At 42.0% G+C, this 22,398-nt stretch overlaps 2 protein-coding genes across 3 annotated transcripts; one reads left to right on the top strand and one right to left on the bottom strand.

Annotated features, from left to right (window-relative positions):
• The first annotated feature begins 2,373 nt into the window (after positions 1 to 2,373).
• slc46a1 (solute carrier family 46 member 1) lies at positions 2,374 to 8,873 on the top strand. Its single transcript, XM_040008522.1, has 6 exons — positions 2,374 to 2,880; positions 4,371 to 4,762; positions 4,860 to 5,338; positions 6,254 to 6,337; positions 6,561 to 6,717; positions 6,816 to 8,873. The coding sequence occupies exons 1-6, from the start codon at positions 2,572 to 2,574 to the stop codon at positions 6,868 to 6,870; spliced, it is 1,476 nt and encodes a 491-aa protein (XP_039864456.1). The 5' UTR covers positions 2,374 to 2,571; the 3' UTR covers positions 6,871 to 8,873.
• Positions 8,080 to 20,830, bottom strand: sarm1 (sterile alpha and TIR motif containing 1). 2 transcript variants are annotated; one of them, XM_040008520.1, is made up of 9 exons: positions 20,730 to 20,830; positions 18,025 to 18,609; positions 13,335 to 13,953; positions 11,697 to 11,909; positions 11,118 to 11,209; positions 10,711 to 11,037; positions 10,421 to 10,610; positions 9,604 to 9,725; positions 8,080 to 9,342 (listed from the first exon to the last, which is right to left on the bottom strand). In XM_040008520.1, exons 2-9 carry the CDS (start codon positions 18,486 to 18,488, stop codon positions 9,234 to 9,236), a joined length of 2,136 nt encoding a protein of 711 aa, XP_039864454.1. In that variant the 5' UTR covers positions 18,489 to 18,609; positions 20,730 to 20,830; the 3' UTR covers positions 8,080 to 9,233. The 2 variants fall into 2 exon arrangements, with proteins under 2 accessions (XP_039864454.1, XP_039864453.1); XM_040008519.1 differs by lacking the exon at positions 20,730 to 20,830 and adding an exon at positions 19,042 to 19,223.
• Positions 20,831 to 22,398: the final 1,568 nt, after the last annotated feature.

The raw sequence follows: 22,398 nt of genomic DNA, 5'->3' as shown, positions 1-22,398 counted from the left end.
CGGAAGGACACACCGTCGCAGCGAGAGGGCGTCACCCGTCACTATGGCAACATAAACAAAACATAACTGTACAAACAGAACCCCGAACAGCCCTGACCCGCTACAATATGCTGCTGAGAATATAGCCCAGAAGAAGCGTATAGTATTGCTTTTATTTTGGAAAGAGACATTTCTCTGTAATAAACTCTCTTTTCCAAAGATGAGTGATTCCTCAATCAGATAAAGGGCTTGCAAAATCGCTAGCCCGACGTCCCGGGGCTAGCGATTTTTCCAGTCGGGCTACCAAAATCTATCTCTGCCCTGCCCGTCGGGCTATTGTAAGAAGGAAAAATATATGTCAATGCTTTTGCATTCTTTCGGAAATGTAGCTGGGTAATTATGTCATTGGCATCGGTGAGCCACTGTCAATATGTGACATATTGAAATCGCGTTTGAATTTGCGCTTGTTTTTTGCTTTCACTTTGCAATCGCGCGAACTGCGTATAGAGAGCGACAGCACTGATTGGTGAGTGGTGATAATTTGCGCACCAATTCCTCTGACATCGTCTTATCAATCGTTAGCTTACTATGCAAACATGACAAGTGAAATCTCCCGCAGCAAGCTTAAACATATGAGAGGTTGATCGCGCAGAGAATCGCTGAGCGTTATGTTTGTGTGTGTGTGTGTATGTAAAAGCAGCAGGATATATATTTTAGTTCTGCTGAGCCAAATAAGACAGGTCAGGGTGAAGAAGTGACAGCCAAAGAAAAGCTTACCACAACACGGAAAAGTTATGACAAATCAGACTATAAGGCAAAAAGAAAGTGCAGCTTTATGGTTTCATGGACAAAAGAATTTCTGTCGCTGCAATATGACGAGCTATATAACCGGGGCTGCACATAAGTGGTCCGCAGGTGCGCATTCGCTGTCAAAAAAAAAAAAAAAAACGCGCACAAGATATGAAGTTGCAACGCGTGTTTGCATACATAAGATTTTCTGGAGGAGGACAGACATTTGTTTAGAACTCTTAAAGAGGTCGAAGAAGCAAGCTCCTTTAAGCAATTACTTTGGTGTTCCTCCACCTCCAAACAAATGTCAGAAATGTCCTGCAACCACAAAAGAAGCACGTATTCTCGGAAAAGTGGTTGCAGGAGGTGAGCTGGCTTCAAACAAATGATGAACGCACAGAGATGTGGTGCGGAATGTGCCGTGAAAATCCCACTCTAGCGGACAAAAACAGTGCTTTTTATATGGACGCAAATGCGCGTTGCAACTTCTTATCTGGTGCGCGTCTTTTATTTTGACAGCGAATGCGCACATGCGGACCACTTATGTGCACCCGTGTAAATAACATAATGTTCTGCCGGGTGTGTTGTTGGTTTTCTCTCGATTTCTGAGTCGACAAGCGCCTTTGTTACTGGGACCAGTCATTTTAAGAAAGGCCCCCATTAGAACCCATGAGAAATGCAAGAATGCATTTCTTGCATACGTCGTAATCGTAATCCTTATTGCTCAGTCTGCAATATCTTTCCCAGAACAAACACCAATTGCAAATAACATACTAAAAATAAACCTGAAAAATCTGTTTAGAACAGCGTACTATGTTGCAAAGAGTGAACTACCAATGGCAAAATTTAGCAGTCTTTGCAAACTTCAAAAAGCAAATGGCCTCGATCTTGGTTCCACTTGCCTCTTACCCGTGACTTCAGTGGAAATTTCAAATTCAGGATCTGACACAGACTGATTCATGTCCTACACAGTTCTTACAAGTTCATAGAAATTCCTGTTCAATTAGAACGAAGTATTTGAGTTGATGATTGTAATTTTTATACAATGTTGTAATTTGTTTTTCAACAATTTTTTGATTAATGTTTTGTTTCTTTACAATATTATACTTTAATGTATAATATTGTAAAGGAAACAAAACATCAATCAAAAAATTGCTCTCTTTTTTATTCGGGCTACTTACATTTATTTTGGGCTACCAAATACTGAAGAGTCTCTGCCCGAAGGGCTACCAAAGATTTTGAAATTTTGAGAGCCCTGAGATATATTTATTTTTTAATTACTTTTGTTTCAGCAACATTAAATTTAAAAACTGTACTTTTGAGTTAAAATATATATTTATAATTTTAATAAATGACAAATTAAAAAGGCATGAATATTTTTTTTGTATCGAAAAAATATCGAACCGTGACACCAAAGTATCGAACCGAACCGTGAATTTTGTGTATCGTTGCACCCCTACTAAATATGACAGCTGTGTTTGTTATGGGGGGGGGGGGGTTAATTAATTATTTAAAGAAATAGTTCGTTAATTCATTTTGGCACTCGTGACCCACCGCAGTTATCATTTCAGAATGTAGTTCACCTCTTCGTCCAGCAGAGGCCGCAAAGCCCGCGCTTTTATGGTTCATGTTTTTGTTTCATTGATTTTGGCTGAGCTGGCAGTAAAGTTACCTTCACTCTCCTTAGCGTAACCGTTGTTAGCCAGCCGCACACGTTAATGCTCTCGTTTTCACTGTATACTCCGTTAACAGGCAGCTTAAACTAGTCAACACACTTAATGTTTACAGTTGAGTGGATCCAACATGGACGAGCAGGACACTGCGGCGATCCTACACGGAGATGTCCTCAGTGACACAGCGGAGGAACCACAGCTCGACGTAAACAAAGAGGAGCCTGGTGTACCGTCCACCGACGTCGTACGACCGCCTGTTACATGCTCGCTGCCGGTGTCTGTGGAGCCGGTGTTGTTCCTGTCCATGTTCTCCCTGGCCCTGCAGGCACCTCTGTCGACCCAGTACCTGTGGGACCGCATAAGCGAAGACCTCGGCTACAACGGCTCCAAGAGGTCGGAGTGCGGCAACAGCTCAGCGCCCCCCGACCCGCTTCAGAAGGTAGTCCGGTCACCCTGAAATGTACTGCTGCTGCTGTCCACGTCTTTTCTGCGTGGGAAAAGCATTTGAATTACCCTTTAATTTAAAAACCATGTATGCTGTTACAAATAAAGGCTTTTCAACGTGAGTTTAATACATTGTGAAGTATTTTTATAACAGGAAAAGCACAAAAACATCTTTCATTAATATTACGTTACATGTTTATAACCTTAAAAATTCAATGTATTTTAACCCTTTTCTTCAGGCTCTATAATGGCGGAAAACTTAAAGGGGTTGTAGACACTATAACACTGTTGATTGATTTTATTAATGAAGCCATGCATAAAACAATATGCTCACCCCCAAGTAGACTAGTCCCAAGTAGCACCACAGCTTACAAGCACTAAAGAAGTAACCTGACAAAGACCACGGAGAAATGTGTGATTTAGTCCACAGAAGGACTGTGGTACCCTGTTTACCCTCATTTTTTTGCTACTTGGAATATTTATGCAGGCTTTAAAAAAAACATTTATACTTAATATCTTGTATATAAAAAAGCTGAAAAACTTCTCACTTAATTTATTATATTTATTTAATTTCGCTGCACACCATGAGTCAGGGAAACACGGCATTTCAGTCCTGTGTATACCCGGGACATATTGCAGAATGGACAATAAATCTGACTTTGACTCTCATCTCATATCATGACTCACTAATCCAATATTCTGTTGAACAGCCAGCAAACCTGCAGCATTATTTATTATTCATCACAAGTGAGACACAAAGTAATGCTAACATGCTAGATTTACAGTTAAACTAACTGGTTCAGTAGGAGAGGCCATCCCACTTTGTTGATTTCTTCAGGTTACATAGTTACCCTTAACAAACAACAAAATGAAAACAGTTATTGAAGAAACTGCATGCAAAGCAATCCTAAAAATAAGCCATTCCTGTATCATATTTTTTTACCTGTTCTAACAAGTAAAGCACGCTCATATAGTTATAAGCATCACCAAAAGGGCCATTTTTTATCACGCAAGCCCTTTAAAGATATGCAAGACCTCCTGTCAAGTGCTTACAATTTGGGGAAAGCAAAAGCAATGCACAAACTAATACACACATAAAGACATGCAGATGTGTTTTAAAGGCTTTTTTTAATAAGTAAATTGATCATCAGCACCTGAATGGCTGCATGTGTAGTCATTTAAGGAAAAAAGGAGTTGTAAGCCTTGAACCTACAAGCAGTTCAACAATGAGGAACAGCAGTCACATGCTGAAAATGGGAAAAAGGAATACAATCTACAAGCTCTGCTAAAAAAGGTGAAGCAAAACTAGTGTTTGGGCAGATCAGACGCAACGATGTATGGGTCTAATTACGCTGGTGCACAGACAGAGTTACACCTGGGATGCAGCTAAGAAACAAAAAGTAGAATCACAGCATCTATTAAAAAATCTTCTCCACCTCTTCGCTGATCACTGAGATTGATTGTTGTTAAATGTGTCTTTTTCAGGAGGTGGAAACCTTGACAGCACACTGGAACCTGTACATCAGTCTGGGGGGCTTTTCTGTCGGGCTCTTGGTTGTGCCTCTCCTGGGCTCTTGGAGTGACCTCGCTGGTCGCAGACGAGTCCTCATCCTCCCTAACCTTGGCCTGGCCCTGCAGACGATCGTGTACCTTGTGGTGATGTATCTCAAGCTGCCCGTGGTCTACTTTCTAGTGGGACGGCTGCTTAGCGGCCTGTCGGGTGATTTTAATGCCATCCTGGCAGGCTGCTTTGCCTATGTGGCAGACATCAGTGACAGGCGCTCTCGCACCTTCAGGGTGGCAATCCTAGAGGCGTGTCTGGGCCTGTCAGGGATGCTAGCCAGCATCATTGGAGGACAGTGGCGGCGGGCTCAAGGGTAAGGAATGTGTGTTAAAAGGTTTGTTCACACTGCTCTAATATATATCTAAATCAACCATATAAGCTTTACCTCTCTATTTCTGTGCTTTGTTTAGTTACATCAACCCGTTCTGGCTCGTGCTGGCCACCAACTTGGTGTCAGCTCTGTATGCCTTCCTCTTTGTCCGAGAGTCTGTGGTGCCAGACCCGAGTGCTAAGCTCCTCACTACTCGACACCATAAAGCTGTCTGGCACCTCTACTCATCAGGAGGCAGCAGCAGTGAGGCTGGAGGACAATTTCACAGATGCAAGCTGTGGCTTTACACGCTGTGCTTCTTTCTGGTGGTGACTGTTCACTTTGGCTCCAGAGAACTGTACGTGTTGTACGAGCTGAGCTCACCTCTGTGCTGGGGCCCAGACTTTATTGGCTACGGATCAGCAGCTCACCACCTGGGCTACCTGAGCAGTCTGGCGGGGATAAAGATCATGCAGCGCTGCATGGAGGACTCCTGGGTGGCTCTTGTGGGTCTTGCCTCCAACATTGTTGGTCTGGTGGTCTTTTCTGTGGCTAACAGCACTCAGCTCATGTTTACAGGTGAGAGGTGTCGGAGCACATTCATAACCTCCAGATGGTTTATAAACCGATTGTAAAAAGTCAATCTGAATGTACTATGTGAGGAAAAATGTGAGGTAGGATAAATTAAGTGAAGATGACTTTTACTATTGTAGTACTTTACCATGATTAGGTGTTTTCTCTCTTCTATTATGTGTAATGGAATGCGGCCTCTGCCCAAGAAAAAGTCTTGTCTGTGTTAAGACTTACAATATATATTGGTGTCAATTTAATTTGGAGTTAAATGTCACTGCAGCATGGTGGCACAGTGGTTAGCACTGTTGCTTCACAGCAAGAAGTTCAACTTGGCTACCTGGCCGGGGGCTTTCTGTGTGGATTTTGCAGTTTACATGTTCTCCCCGTGTCTGTATGGGTTCTCTCCGGTGCTCTGGCTTCCTCCCACAGTCCAAAGACATGCAGTTGGGTTAATTGGTGAATCTAAATTGCCCATAGGTGTGAATGGCTGTCTATCTCCCTATCTTAGGCTGGGAACCTGTCCAGGGTGCACCCTGCATGTCGCCCTATGTTAGTTGGGATAAGCTCCAGCCTCCCTTTAGACCTTTTCAAGGATAAGTGAATGGATGAATGTCTGCTTGTTACTTTGATTATCTTCCTGTATTTGTGCTTTTCAAATCCTTTTACCCTATGTTATTGTTATTTTTAAAGCAAATTTTAAACATAATGACATGTCAGTGAACAAAAGGCCACTGATTGTAGCCTTGTACTCAGGGTTGTCAACCCTGAGTACAAGGCTACAATAAACTGTCTCTGATTGTAACCTCTGGAAATAATTAACACAGTTTATTCACCCGCTCTGGATTATTTCATGGATATTGAACAATTACACGCTTATAAACGTAAAAATCAGTTTTTGTTTTGGTGTTTTTTTGTTCCCAGGTTATGGTCTGTGTTTGCTCTTCATGACATCGACACCTGTGCTGAGGTCCAAGCTGTCCAAGTTGGTGGAGCCGTCAGAGCAGGGTCAGCCCGTGATCGTGTACAAGTGTTACACATTTAAAACCAAAGTTGTGCGGATTGTGTGAGAGAGAGAGCTCAGTGTGTCAGCTGTGCAGTGGTGGAGCCAGTGAACTAATTAGATCAGCAGCACATTTGAAGCACATGTTCCCTTGTCACGCGGGACAGCTTGTGCTCTGCAGGTTGTATGTGTAATTGTGCTACTGGGTGTATGTGTGCTTTTTCTTAGGTGCCCTGTTTGCATCTGTTGCCTGTGTGGAGAGCTTGTGTTATCTGGTGGGCAGCGGCGTTTTCAACTCCCTCTACCCAGCAACCCTGCACTTCATGAAGGGATTCCCTTTCCTCTTTGCTGCTATCATCCTCTTCATCCCAGCTGGAATAATAGGGTGAGTCTGTTCATGCCTGTGTGACTGGCTTTAGTCTTATGGGCTGTAAACAACCAGACAAATGTCATTACTGACCACCTCCATGTCTGTATTTCTAGGACTCTGCAGTGTTTGGAACAAAGGAGAGACCAGAGAGATGCCACAGTGTCCTGACCTGCAGAGAGGTGGAGGGCAGGATCACAAAAGAGAGTGCAGGTTCATCCTGGTGTTAGTCTGAAAGGTGAGCAGAGGCATCCGTCGTGTCTGCAGTTTTATTCGCTCACCCAGGGATGGGATATTTCCATCTTGTTACACCAGAAAGAATAAGTAAGCGATGAAGAAACGACATCCTGACTGACAGTTCTGCCAAACCCAAAAATGTGTCTTTATAATTAAAATTTGATGTAATTTTTTAATATCATGAGCTACTGTAGAGCACCGGAGATCATGACACTGCAGTGTCGTCACAGATTCTATGTAACTCGTCAACAAAAACAAAGAAGTTATTTTGTAAATTGCTGCTTTCTGATTTTGTCCAAGTGCTCACTAATACAAATATCTGATCAGCTGATCACATGGCGGTACCTCATGCATAATAAGTGGAACCTTGAAGCGGATGTGCTACAGCAGCAGAAGACCACACACACTCCTGTTAACTAACTCCTGTTAGTTAAAACCGTGAATGTATGTAATTGTTGTATATCTCCAGGTGTCACTGATTTAAGCCATATGTAGAATCAATCAGGAATGTTTTCCATTGTATGAATGTTAATCATTTTTATCTAAATGACTGCTTCTGCATTACACGCTGATCTGTGAAGTAATGCAGAAGCCGTGCACACAGTGTCACGTCCTAGTTGCACAATGAAGGAACAGGAGCTGTCGAATCAGCTTTAAATGCACAAAGGGAAGTTACTTGGCTGAGTGAAGTTTCCACTGACCTACCATTAACTGATTAGCAAGATTCGCGTGATCATGTGACCAAAGCCATCCTTAGAAAACATACAGTGTGCTACAACTGTCTGAGAAACCTGTCTGTTCTTCTATAATTTCCAATATTTAGCAATCTGAATACATTTTAGAGTACATTTTTTTAAGTGATAAAATAAGTGATGTTTGTGTTTTAACTTTTAACATTTTGTTTTTTCTAGAATTACAAAATGCGATTAAATTATGGTTTTGCACTTCCAGTTCTGTCAACAGAGTGATCTGTTATAATGTAAAGTGTGATAATTTAATGATTTCAAACCCCAAAAATCTTGTTAATCGAGTTACATAATTTTTTTTAATAAACTTGATTAACACATCTGGATGACTGCTTTTGTTGGTTTTTACAGGTGTACATTTATGCTTCATGAATACAGGACAGGTGTGTCAGATTGCTGTATTTAATTATTTATTTATTTTCTGAACAAGGATACACTTTGGGGCAGTACAGTGGTGTGGTGGTTAGCAGTGTTGCCTCACAGTAAGATTGTCCTGGGTTTGAATCCACCGGCTGTTTGGGGCCTCTCTGTTCTCCAATGTCTGTGGGGATTCCCTCCAGGTACTACAGCTTCCTCCCACAGTCCAAAGGCACGCATGGGGTTAGGTTAATGGGTCATTCTAAACTGGCTGTAGGTGTGATCATCTGTCTCTGTGTGTCAGACCTGCGATAGCCTGGCCACCTGGCCAGGGTGTACCTCTCACCCTGTGACAGCTGGGTGAAACAGCCCACCCACTCCCAAAACCCTGACTGGATAAGCAGAAGATGGATGGATGATACATTTTCAGTTCAAAAGCAGACATATAACTATTGGACAGACTGTGGTGAAGTAAGTCTTATGTCAGCAGTAATAATGGATTACACAGTGTGGTAATTCACAATTACACCGTAAAACAGAACAGATATTGAGGTCCTTTTTACCCACTTTTATTACAGAACAGTATGTTTAACGCTACATGGAGTTATTCCCTCTACACATATTTCACTTGTTTATGGTTAAATTTGGGGCTTAGATTAAACTCACAGTAGTCACTCATCCTAAACAAATCAGCAAGTCTGCCGAGGAAGATTTCTTCTATCACAACACAAACATGAAAACGGGAGAAATGTTGGTAAAGTCAGAGACCTGCTTTGGTCCATTTGATGTACACAGGTTAAAAAAAAACGATGACTGCATATAGAGGAGCTTTGATGAACACTGATGTGTTAGCAGTGATAATGTTGCTGGGTGTCCATGTCAGCTGGTCTATCACAGTTATTTTCCTGAGATACAGAAGGCGCTTACTGTACCTGATTACACATATACAGCACTGACTAACATTAAAGGCTTAGAGTTTTTATATACAATCCCCTTATCAGTTCTATTTATTGTTAATAATTAAGTGTGTGCATATCAGGTATTCCGGTCAGCAAGTAATCTAAACATCCGGATTCATTTCACATGCATTAGGTCAGAGCAGGGAAAGCTGCCAGACTATTCACTGTAGGTTATGTGGAATTTTGGCATCATGGATAGTTATTATAGCTGAAATCGGACTGTGTTTATCTCAGTTTATTTCTTCTGCTCTTTGGAGCCATCTGAGCGGTCGACTTGGTCTTGGGGTCCTTTCAGAAAGCGCAGGATCTTCTCGATCGTAGCCTCCTGATATTCGTGGGACCACCTATGTGAAGAGACGTCAGCAGGCATTAGATGATGTCGATTCAGGGAAAACAGTTCCCTCTAATTGGAATTTTTACACATCTGCACTAAAGTGAATGAAATATTAATGAGAGAAATATGAGTGCTATTGGGAGATTGTAATAAATGCAGTACAAATGGAACAAACAGCTGTGGTTTAGACCTGGTGGGAAAACAGTTTCCCCGCACATCACAACAGGACTGTGTCCACTGTCCAATCGGAGCACAGTATGCAGGGACTCACTTGATGCCGTTGAAGTTGAGAATGGCTCTCATGTCTTCTGGCAGGGACATGGGGTCAGGCCATGCAAAGTTATCTGTGACAGGAACTATGTTCTTCTTACCAGCCAGGGCCGTGACTATCTCCTGCAAAATGAAACAAATGAATTGGAGATAATCTATCTGAATTTCACTCCCCAATGGCAGCAGCTTCCCTCATAAGGGTAAAACTGCCTACCACAACACAAACACTGCTCAGGAACAGTGTGAGCAACACGGCAAAGAGCCCGACACAAGAATCATGCTTTCTCATAATAACATGCATCCTAACCATGTTATTATGAACCTCTATGTACGCTTGGTTAACCTCTAACCAAGGATAGGATGTCCTAGAGCAAGTCCAACGCCACAAATCACAGGGAGCAGACACCACAGGACCCCTCCAAGGGTCCCATGTCCTGTTGAATCAGAGATATTTAATGGCATAATATTAGGCAGAGTGGGATTTCCGTTAATTCAGTTTTTAGTCATGATATTTTATTAAAACCCGCCATCATGAATTTAAGTGGGTTTAAATGGAACTATAAACCTATTCATGAGTTTTAAGAGAGTTGTGTTCCACTGAAAATACAAAAACACTATCCAAAAATGACTCCACAGAACAAACTTTAAATGCAATCTCACAAATCTGATCTGATGTAATCCAATTGCCTCATAAACAGAACTACTGTGGAACATCTCGAGAAGAGTTCGAGGTGCAGTGATCTGACATTTTTCAGCAGAAATTAGACATAATTAGCCCTGACATTTCAACCATCGTGTGCAGGAAATGGAAAACTGACCTTATGCACCCAGTCCTTCATGGCTGTGTCTCCCATACACTTGTCGAGTGCACTGGCAGACAGGACCAGGATGAAGTTACGTGCTCTCTGCACACTCTGAATGAGTTTGTCCTCAAATTTACCAGCCTCCAGCTTCTCCACATCTATGAAGACGCTGTATCCTCGAACCTGCAGGTGCACCTTCAATAGGCTGGGAGCAAAACAAGATGAGCAGGATTTAATTTTAACCTTATCTGATCTCACTCTTCATCCTAAATGACCTTCTGCACAAAATCTCCTCCAGTTCTAACCTGGCCAGCTGGGAGCCCGTGGTTCGTCTGTAGCTGATGAAGACGTCAGGCCCTGAAGGCTGTGCATCGGTGTGGCTCAGTTTTAAGGGCCCGCGGCTGGCAGACAGTATCTTTGCTCTGTGGACACCATTCTCAATGTGGCAGTCGTGCTGGAGCTGCTTATCGGTCAGGCTCTGGATGTTGTGACGGTCCACGCCTGACTGGACTAGGCCGTAGGTGTACTGACGAAAACGGGGGTCCACCTCGCTTAACCAGTCGGCCATGTTGTTGGGGTCACATGTGGAGTAATTGGCGTAAGTCTTCAGCACACGCAAGTCTCTCAAAAACCTGGATGATCAGACAAATTAGAGGGTTGTTTTTTTTTTCAAGACAAATAAACGCGGGTTCAAATATTATTCACCACTTGCCTCTTGCGAGTAAGGTTGGTAGTCATGCTCAAATCACAGCTCAAATCTTCATCTGTGATGTTCAGAAGGAGGTCTCCATCCACCTGGAGTTCCTACGTAATAACATCACCAAACACATCAGGCCAGTTTAGTCTGATTTTATTTATAAAGCATGTTTACAACAACAAAGTCGGCCAGCACACTGTACATGAAAATGAGGGTTACACAACATAATAAAAGATACACCACACGCACACACCATTGCCCACACACATCAATAAGTATATGTGAAGAATCACAAATATACTAGAGGCAATAAAGTACCTAAATACCTACAATTTTCACTCTAGGATAAAAGCCAAGGAATGAAAATGAGTTTTAAGTCTTACTTTAAAAATGTACAAGGTGGGGGGCAGTCTAATTGGCAGTCCAATGATATTCTTCGGTGCAAAAGGCAAAACTGACCCTAAAACCTTTCTCTCCACTAAACCACTCCTAAGACCCAAACCACATCCATGTCAGTGCAGCCGTTAAACTGAGCTGTGAGATGAACATGTGGATAGATATTTCATCTTTCTGTAGGAATAATGTGTCGCTCACCTGAAAACGATCACAGCAAGCGCTGAAGCCGATCTGCTGCAGCCACGTCTGCACCTCACAGGTTTTCCAGTTGGGCACGCTTGACAGGATTCGTTTCGGTACTTCCTCTCCCATCATGCTCAGCGCCCGCTTAGCGAGGGCACAGACTGTGGCATTGCTGGAGTACATGACGATTCTTTTGAGGCTCTGCACAGCACCAATCTCTTGAAATATCTGAAAAGGAAAGAGAAATTGGGGCTCAGCCACAATATATTTCAATTTTAAGTGAAATAGCCACCTGCCACAACAACAAGGCTTAAAAGGATCAGTCAACGCTAAAACATACATCTCTTCATAAAATAAAGGCAAATAATTAACGTGAGAATTTTCTCAAATTTTACTTTCCAATTAAGGTGAGGTTGTTTTGAACTGTTATCCAACTTATACCTGTCGAGTCATGCTAAATACAAGGAGTCATGCTAAATAAAGCTCAGTTATTCAGCTTTTCTTAAGTACTGCTAAATGGTGATTTCAATCAGTAATGTTTCTTAACAACATTAAAACTGAATTTGTTTGCAGGTTTTGCCTCTGTAGGAGGAAGATGAGGCTACTCTTGTCCAGAAGCAGCAGAGCCCTTCTTGTGGAAAAACCTGAACTGCATACTCTGCTTTTTCAGGCACACTTCCTGCAAATCTTTGTTCTGTTTTATGAGGTCTGTCTTCTCTCTGAAAAGTTCTTCATGCTGCACTTACACCTTCTTACACCTTCTCTCCAGTTCTTCTAAGGTTTCCTGCTTTTCTTCACGTTTTTCTCGCAGTTCTTTGTTTTCCTCTTCCACGTCCTTTTTTGTTCTTCTTTTTTTAATGGATTGTTTGTAACGCCGCATGTCTCTGCTGTAGTTCTTGAAGTAAAGACTTCATGTCTTTCTGAGATTTGTCCTCCTCAAACATTACACGCAAAACTTCATTGTTTTTCTCCGATACTTGAAGCTTGCACACGATTTGTTGGTATACTGCTTCCTTTTGTTCCTTCTCGTTTAGCAATGGTGCATTTCTTCTCAGTGCTTTGTCTATCTTTCTCTGTGGCTTGGAGCTTGGATTGCATCTCTTCATGTGCTGCTTCCATAAAAGCTCCTTCTGCTCCTTCTCAGAACTTCGTCGAACATCACTTGCAGGCCTTCATTTTTTCTCCATGTCTTGGAACTTGCATTTTCTCTGCTCTTCATTTTCTTTCAACATTTCTGTAATTTGTTGCATTTTTCCTCTTTCATTTGTTTAATCCTGATCTTCAGGTCTTGTTTCTTCTTGCATAAATGTTCTAAAGCTTTTCTGAGGGCTATAAATACACCCAGGTGAGCAGTGCTGGGATCTTGCCTTTGGCTTGAGTGGTGCTGTGTCTGAGACATTTTGGGACCTCGATACAATAACTCTGTAGAGGATTTAGATGTTAGTAATATTTGTTAAGTAATGTTTTAATGAATATGTTGAATTGTTAATTTATTTTATTAATTTATAATCAGTTTTGATTCAAATATCTATAAAATCCATGCACTTCATTAATCTAAAAAATAAATACTATGTGTCAGCCACTGGAAGTATTATTTATTATTTTATGCATCTGATGCCTTTCCAACTCATTAAATAAGAGAGACAGTTTTACCTTTGTGTTGCGCTGACGGGACTTGATGCTGGCCTCAACACACAGGTAAAAGGCTGAAATGCACTTTCCCTCCACTCTCGTGCCATCCAGTAACGGCAAAAGTTGCTGCAGGTCAGATGCGGTCCTTCCCTGCATGCTGTCTGCACTGTCCAGTAAACTGCGGGCAAAGTCCTCTGGATCCAGAGATGCGATGAACGGCTCCACCAGCTCCAAGGTCCCTGATTTCACCACCTCTTTCTCAATTTCTCTGTTTGCAGCTAACACAGTTACAGCCAAGCAGGCATAGAAACGAATGAGTTCATCCTCTTTGGAAAAGGCCAGTGGGAAGAGCCACTCAGCTGCCCGTTTCTCGATCATCCAGCGCTGGCAGCAGTGGCCTCCATACATCGCACAGTTAGCCAGTGCCACGGCACAGTGACGCAGAACAGTGGGGTCCGTACCTCGGCACCAGAAGAGGAGGGTGTCCAGGGCGCCGTTGGTGATGAGGTGGATAGACGTCTCCTCGGTGTGTTTGAACATGTGCTCGAGGATGCCCGAGACGCTCCGAGCCAGCTGAGCATCTTCCTGCTGACGAGTCAGATTGAGGATGACCCCCAGACCTATGCGAGCCACGTAATCCCTGTAGACAAATTTGGAAGATGGTAACAAACACTAAATACAGACTTCATACAGTCTGGGAGACTGAGTGACAGCACTTCAGCAGCCAAGAAATTGAAGTTCATACCCACCATCCCACATTCTTTATCACTAATTAACAGAAAAATTGATCAGAGTTTATTTACACAGCTAACACCCATATTTGACAACTGTTAGAATTTATATTATGGTATGAACCAATCGGTTAACTAAAGAGAAACGACAGTCTCTCATTGTTTAAAGAACTGAATGTCAGCCAGTCTGCAAAATTGCTAAAATTTTGAATGTGTCCCAAAGTACAGTCGCAAAAACCATCAAGCACTACAACGAAACTGGCTCACATGAAGGAAAGGAAGAACAAGAGTCACCTCTGCTGCTGAGGATAAATTCATCATCATCGCCAGCCTCAAAAAGTTAACAGCACCTCAGATTAGAGTCCAGATAAATTCCACACAGAGTTCCAGTAGCAGACACATCTCTACATCAACTGTTCCGCCACAAATCAGGCCTTTTCGATCAAATAGCTGCTAAGAAACCACTACTAAGGAAAGCAACAAGCAGAAGAGATTTGTTTGAGGCAAGAAACACAATGAATGGACAATAGACCAGTGGAAATCTGTGCTTTGATATGATGAGTCCAAATTTTGAGATTTTTGGTTCCACCTGCCATGTCTTTGTGCGGCACAGAAAAGGTGAACAGATGGTTTCTACATGCGTGGTTCAAACCATGGAGCAAGGAGGAGGAGGTGTGATGGCGTGGGGGTGCTTTGCTGGTGACGCTGTTGGGGATTCAAACCAGCATGGCTTCCACAGCATCCTGTAGTGACATGCCATTCAATCCGGTTTGCATTTAGTTGGACCAATGACCTCAAACACACCTCCAAGCTGTGTAAGGGCTATTTGACCAAGAAGGAGAGTGATGGCCTGGCCTCCACAGTCACCTGACCTAAACCCAATCGAGATGGTTTGGGATGAGATGGACTAGCAAAAGGGATGAGACAGAAGGCGAAAGTGCCAACAAATCCTCCGCATCTCTGGGAACTCCTTCACAACTGTTGGAAAATCATTTCAGGTGACTACCTCATGAAGCTCATCAATAGAGTGCCAAGAGTGTGCAAAGCAGTAATCAAAGCAAAGGGTGGCTATTTTGAAGAATCTAGACTATAAAGCATGCTTTCAGTTATTTTACACTTTTTTGTTTACTACATAATTCCATATGTGTTCATTCATTCATTGTTTTGATTCCTTCAGTGAGAATCTACAATGTAAATAGTCATGAAAACAAAGAAAAAACAATAAAATGAGAAGTTGTGTCCAAACTTTTGACTGGTAGTGTACGTCAGTGTGAATTCAGTCTATTAAAGCTTTTGACGTCTGTTTAAGTAAAATTTGTTGTTTCAAACTGCAACATTACATGTTATTTCTGTGACAGGTGTACATAAGAAACGCTGCATGGTTTTAAAAGTATTCAGCAGACAGATCTCAGTACATGCAGGTAGAAGGGAATCACTTAAAAAAATTACCAATAATCATCCCACAGATGTAATATTATCTACAGCTACTCTTAGTACCATTGATGTTAAGTTAGACTCTTTTTCTCCAATTGATCTTTCTGAGTTAACTTCAATAATTACTTCCTCCAAACCATCAATGTGTCTTTTAGACCCCATTCCTACAAAACTGGTCAAAGAAGTCCTGCCATTAATTAATTCTTCGATCTTAAATATGATCAACCTATCTCTAATAATCGGCTATGTACCACAGGCCTTCAAGCTAGCTGTAGTTAAACCTTTACTCAAAAAGCCATCTCTAGACCCAGCAGTCTTAGCTAATTATAGGCCAATCTCCAACCTTCCTTTAGGGTTAGGGTTAGGGTTAGGTTACTGGAGGCATTACCTTGGCCTCCAGTAATGCTGTGAGGAACCTTGGAGTCATTTTTGACCAGGATATGTCCTTCAACGCACATATTAAACAAATACGTAAGACTGCGTTCTTCCATTTGCGCAACATCTCTAAAATTAGAAATATCCTGTCTCAGAGTGACGCTGAAAAACTAGTTCATGCATTTATTACTTCCAGGCTGGACTACTGTAATTCATTATTATCAGGATGTCCAAAAAACTCACTGAAAAGCCTTCAGCTAATCCAAAATGCTGCAGCAAGAATCCTGACAGGGACTAGAAAGAGAGAGCATATTTCTCCTGTTTCATTGGCTTCCCTTCATTGGCTTCCTGTTAAATCCAGAATTGAATTCAAAATCCTGCTCCTCACATACAAGGTCTTAAATAATCAGGCCCCATCTTATCTTAATGACCTTGTAGTACCATATCACCCTATTAGAGCACTTCGCTCTCGCACTGCAGGCCTACTTGTTGTTCCTAGAGTATTTAAAAGTAGAATGGGAGGCAGAGCCTTCAGTTTTCAGGCCCCTCTTCTGTGGAACCAGCTTCCAGTTTGGATTCGGGAGACAGACACTATCTCTACTTTTAAGATTAGGCTTAAAACTTTCCTTTTTGCTAAAGCATATAGTTAGGACTGGACCAGGTGACCCTGAATCCTCCCTTAGTTATGCTGCAATAGACGTAGGCTGCCGGGGGATTCCCATGATGCATTGAGTTTTTCCTTTCCAGTCACCTTTCTCACTCACTATGTATTAATAGACCTCTCTGCATTGAATCATATCTGTTATTAACCTCTGTCTCTCTTCCACAGCATGTCTTTATCCTGTCTTCCTTCTCTCACCCCAACCGGTGGCAGCAGATGGCCACCCCTCCCTGAGCCTGGTTCTGCCGGAGGTTTCTTCCTGTTAAAAGGGAGTTTTCTCCTTCCCACTGTCGCCAAAGTGCTTGTTCATAGGGGGTCATATGATTGTTGGGTTTTTCTCTGTATCTATGAAGCGCCTTGAGGCGACTTTTGTTGTGATTTGGCGCTATATAAATAAAATTGAATTGAATTGAATTGAACTTACAACTTGGTTAATGCAACTAAAAGTGTGCCCTGGGGTTCAGTTGAAAGAACCCTTTCACTGTAATGATGATAACAAGGTGGATGGACTGCTCTGCACATACTCCGACCCAGCCTCTCCTTCAGCTGCAATCAGCTGCTAGTACATTACAGCACAACATGTTTGAAATCCTGACGACACCGAACTGATGATCTTCTCAAATGCAAACTCAAAACCACTGAACCGTATCACTGCAGTCCTGGGCTGTGAATCAGTATCTCAGTATAAGTGCTTAAGAATTATAATAGATGACTCACTCTCTTTTACACCTCACTTTCAGCAGCTGTCTGTATTTTGAGGCAACAAAGAGACTTGTTGCTCCCCCGTCATATCAGAGTTGTTATATGCATTTGTATAATGCCTGCAAAGAAGTTCCTTCAACTAAAACTTCATACGATTCCAGGTGAATATAACTGATCAGTTACTTCAGGCTGTAGAAACAGAGCAGAGGTGTCTGGCACAGCTTCATCTACTTTCGAACTGCATGGAGACGCTCCAGCAACACTTGTACTATAAAAATGAACTTTATCGCTTGACTGACGCGTTTCGGCTTGTAGTCTTCATCTGGATCTGGAGAGCAATCATCTGGATCGTGGATGCCAAGCAGTAAAGTTGTTCTTTATGCTACAAGTGTTGAGCTTCACCCTCTTCATGCTGCAAATATTTGACCACCCCTGTGTTCTGGCCCCAGACGCTGAAGTTTAAATTGATGACTTGGAAATGTACTACACTTATTTTGTGTATTTTTGCTGAGCACTCATTTCTGAAATTGTACTGCTGCCAGTCTTGGCCAGCTTGCTTGTGGAAAGGAGAGTAATAATCTCAAGAGTCACATTAACCCCATTAAATAAAGGTTCAGTAAATAAAGATCACATTTTATAATCATTTACTAAGTGATTACTAGAATACTCAGACAAATATGGAGACACACAAACACAAATACTGCACTACCTGCAGCAGTGTTTAAACTTTATGTCTAAGTACAAGAACAGACTGCAATGTAGTACAGTCTACTGCGGTCCTGCACCGCATCACACCGTTACACCATACCTGTTCTCTGAGATCAGTATCTGCTCCAGCAGTTTTGCAGACTCGTAAGTTATCTCCACAGCAGGCGACTGCTGGAGCTGAAGCAGCAGCTCCAGGCCTCCATGCAGCCGGATCCTGTTGCAGATCTCCTCGGCCACTTGACGACCCAAGGTAGGTAAAACCCAGGCCTCCTCCACCAGCTGGAAGATCTCCGCGATAGCTCTGCGGGTCTCATCTGAATTCGATGTTTCCCTGGATGACTTCAGCCTACTGATGGCGGAGCGCAGGGCGGGAAGTGACGTGTCCAAAACCGCCTGGACGTCGGCATTGATCCCCGGAGAGATGGACCTGGGGTCGCATGCGGAGCCGCTCCTCCCTCTCTGCAGCCGGCTGACGTAATCCGGGACTGTGAGCCGGTCAGAGCTGAACATGATGTAGAAATGTCGGTAGAGCCTCCACAAGAAGAGCGTCAGGGAGAAAAGCATCTACCGGCACAAACAATGTGATCGATCTGGATGCGCACTGCTAGAAGCAGCACTGCTGTGTTCACTTAAGGCCTGTGATCCGTGTTCAGCCTACTGGCCGCCCTGTAAACAAAGCCAACTCCTGCAGAAAAAGCAAGGCCTCGGTTATTAATCAAAAGTGACACCTTTCACCAAATCGCACATCACCTCACTCTGGGTGTCATACGCGCCAGTAAGCCATTAAAGACGTCTGAGCAGATCTTGAGCAGATCAGCGGGTATTTACGCTTCACAGTTGCTGCTTTGTCTCTCTCAGTAGATGTGCTAGTGGGCACAATTTGTAGAAGTGTCCTTAAAGCGCACAAGACCTCGAACCGAAACGCTGGGAAGCACGGCCTGCTCGTTTTGCTAAGAAGAATAACAATAAACTATTGTTGTCTGTATTCTCGCTCGCATTCATTCACTGAGGCTTGGCTAACAAAGGAGACTTTTAGTTCTCATAGTTTCCCTTCCAACGCATCCAGCGCGCTGCCGCGGATTGTTTTCTCCAAAAATATCAAAAGTAACGCTCGTACCCTGCGGAAGTTCCTCGCCTGACATCCTTTGGTCAGCATCCGCAGGCTGCCTGCATCTTCAAGGCTTCGCACCGCCCACCGGCCCCGGATATGTTATCAGTGATGTACAGTGAAAGAAGCAGCACCGCTCCTCATCATCTCTCAACTCCCTGCATCACAGCCGGTCAGAGCATGCGTATAGTGGCAAGGGCGTTTGTAAACACTGCAGGCCCTCTGTATATCTGGAGGGCCAGGAGTGGCGAAATGAATGAATTAAATACGCCATTAAATAATTAATTAAATATGTCGATAATTAATTGAAATTTGAAGTAATTAATTAAAGAAATATTTAAATAATTAATAAAATGCCCATTCATTTCATTTAAAACATTAAATACATACTTTTTATTTATTTCAAATTTTATTTAATTAATGACACATTAATTAACAATTGCTTAATTGTATATTTGATTAATTAATTTTTGACAAATTTGATTAATTATTTATTTATTTCTTATTTAAATTAATTATTGAACCGTTTAATTAATTACTTAATGATGTATTTATTTAATTCATTTTGGCAGTCCTGACCCTGTGGCTGTCTTGGTGAATTCGTTTTACCTGTCAGCCTCACCCATCAAACTCAGGGGGCGGGGTTAACGCTGTTCAAGTCAAAGCCATTGCTTTGGCCTGGTGGCCATTCTTTTGGGCATTTCTCCACGCCAACAACCAGCATGTGGAAACTAACTAAACTGTACTTTGAAATACCCTGTTTTTGTCTCACCAAATGCACTGTTATTTATTTTTTTTAGCCGAGAATGTAGTGGTTTAATCTTCAGATATCTGGTCGGTTTGTCAAGATAGAGCCTATTTGCAAAAGTTCTTCGATGATTTCGGAGATGTCTGCCCAGCCCAGACTCACAGCAAAGCATGTGATAGACCTGTTCCCCTCATAAGCGCTTGAGCTGTTATACCACCGACAAAGCTCAGGTCCTGGTACACACCTGTCATAACCCAGAGTTTCCCAGCTCACATGAAAGTGTTGGCATCAAACTAACCTAACGGTCATCTATGACTCTAATTCACAGGTCACATCAATATTCTTTTACAGAAAATTATCCTCATTACTATCAACTATTCCAGAGACTCGAAAATCTAAAGCATAAAGAATATAAAAATATACCAGTCTGAGGCAACACTGTTGTAAAAGAGATGAAGGCTTCAATTTGTCGCAGATCAGATTCATGATGTGTGTTCTGTGGTGTCTGCATTTCCATCAGCGTAAGACTTGCTAATTAAGACTGCTAATTAGCAGCAGATTAGAATCAAGTATAATAACATTTATAGGCTACATTTAATAAATCACCAAATTAATACCTGCATGCTCCCGTGACAATGCCAGGCACCATGCTCATTTACAACACATTCCTCCATCATCCCCCCCGTTTAAAACACTTAAATCGTGCTGTAAATAAAAGACTGAGCGAAAACGTGGCGCTTCCAGATGACTTTAAAAAGAAATGATCAATCAGTTTGAGCTTGTATTCTCTTAGCAGCAGACTTGCTGCTGTTTAAAGGTTTGAGAGTAAAGATTAGATATAAAAACAAACGTCAAACATAGACTCAGTCCACGTATATATTTGATATTAGGTCAGCAATTACAGTGTCTGTGTCCTGTTTTAAGATCTTATATGTAAAAGTTGTCTGACCTGCGTCGAGCCAGCCGCTCGGAGTCCGTGGTTACCATGGTTACTTGCATAAGCTCCTGTGAATTAAACAGCCGGCACTGCGGTAACTAACCGGTGATATGAGTGTTTATGTCTTTCATTGCAAAAGAACTGTCTGACTTGGTTAACTGATGTGTACTTGGATAAATTATAGTTTAGGAATATCATATAGATTATGGATATGGATAACGCCCACGTGGCCACCTGTGGCCTCGGAAATTTGAATTCGCGTACACCACTATACTGAAATAAACAGCCTATTACTGAAATACACGTGCAATATAATAAACTGTGATATAAATGTGGAGGTGCTGTTAACATGTTTAGTTATAAAACACACCTCCTTGCCTTTAGTCTCATTCATGAGCATTATTAATTGTCTTCTAACATCCAGAAGTCTGTGACGTGTTTCATAGTTTCTAACAAGCTTTTGACAATTAAAGGTAATATTTCAGTTCAATTGAATTTTATTTATTTAGTACCAAATCTCAGCAACAGTATTGTAAGGTAAGGGCTACAATAATACAGAGAAACCCAAACAATCAGACAACCCCTTATGAACAAGAACTTTGGTGACGGTGAGAAGGAAAAACTCCCTTTAAAGAGGAAGAAACCTCCGGCAGAACCAAGGTCAAGAAGGGGCAAACATCTGCCACGACCAGCTGGGGGTGAAAGGAGGAAGAGAAGACAAAAGACACACTGTGGATGAGAGCCAGAGATTAATAATAGCTAATAACCAAATGCAGAGTGGTGTATAAAAGTGTTAAAAGGATATGTGTACAATAGTTGCTTACAGTGAAAATATCTCTAATTAATATATTGCTGTTCATAATTTAATGCCAAAAATTCCTATTTAGCAAGAGACCAGATTATTGATACATTTTTCATTTTTAAAAAAGTTACAAGGAATCCCTGAAAGATGCTTTTCATCATTTTTTCATCAGAAAAGGCCTTTAAAGTTATTATCAGCCAGAGTAGAATATCTGTCTTTAGAATATTTAGAGTCAATGTTGATTTCAATAATTGAAATCTGTAAAAATGACCACAAACTACTTAAAATGCAGAGGTGTGGACTCGAGTCACATGACTTGGACTCGAGTCAGACTCGAGTCATTAATTTTATGACTTTAGACTTGACTTGAAAAAATGTTCTAAGACTTGTGACTTGACTTGGACTTTTACACCAATGACTTGGGACTTGAATTGGACTTGAACCGGTTTACTTGAAAAGACTTGATATTTTACCCCAAATATAAAATTTAACATGCATATTATATAGAGATTGAAAATGTGACGTCATTCACGGGTAGAACCGCAAAGGATTCTGGGAACTCGTGGCAAGTGGTACTAGCGCACGCAGGCTTTCAATTAAAATCAGTTACACAGCGATAAAAAGAAACACAAAAATGTCAAGAAGCTGTTGTATTATTAACTGCAATAGCCGGTCGCATGACAGCCACGGGAAGCCGACGGGTAAAGAGATCGGTTGTTATCGGATTACGTCGTTGAAGAGAAATTGTTCGAGCCATTTTTCCGAAGTAACAAAGACGCGACTGGATTGCAGCCATTCAAAGACCAAATATAACGTCCCAGAACACTCCAGCTCACAGGTTAGTCTGCTCCAAGCATTTCCACAAAGGTCAGTCTGCTG

This window comes from Simochromis diagramma, unplaced genomic scaffold (assembly GCF_900408965.1).
Source record: "Simochromis diagramma unplaced genomic scaffold, fSimDia1.1 OVJJ01000344.1, whole genome shotgun sequence".
Classification (NCBI taxonomy): Eukaryota; Metazoa; Chordata; class Actinopteri; order Cichliformes; family Cichlidae; genus Simochromis; species Simochromis diagramma.
Note: the sequence above shows the minus strand (reverse complement) of the source record. Positions and strands in the feature narration are given on the sequence as shown.

What these genes read in the sequence shown, in the direction of transcription:
- slc46a1 (XM_040008522.1), top strand. Translation starts at nt 2,572, where the DNA reads ATGGACGAGCAGGACACTGCGGCGATCCTACACGGAGATGTCCTCAGT. An exon ending in CAGTGGCGGCGGGCTCAAGG is followed by an intron (nt 4,763 to 4,859) that starts GTAAGGAATGTG and finishes TGCTTTGTTTAG; the next exon opens with TTACATCAACCCGTTCTGGC. An exon ending in GGTGGAGCCGTCAGAGCAGG is followed by an intron (nt 6,338 to 6,560) that starts GTCAGCCCGTGA and finishes GCTTTTTCTTAG; the next exon opens with GTGCCCTGTTTGCATCTGTT.
- sarm1 (XM_040008520.1), bottom strand. Translation starts at nt 18,488, where the DNA reads ATGCTTTTCTCCCTGACGCTCTTCTTGTGGAGGCTCTACCGACATTTC. An exon ending in ATACTGATCTCAGAGAACAG is followed by an intron (nt 13,954 to 18,024) that starts GTATGGTGTAAC and finishes ATTTGTCTACAG; the next exon opens with GGATTACGTGGCTCGCATAG. An exon ending in CTCAACTTCAACGGCATCAA is followed by an intron (nt 9,343 to 9,603) that starts GTGAGTCCCTGC and finishes CTCTTCACATAG; the next exon opens with GTGGTCCCACGAATATCAGG.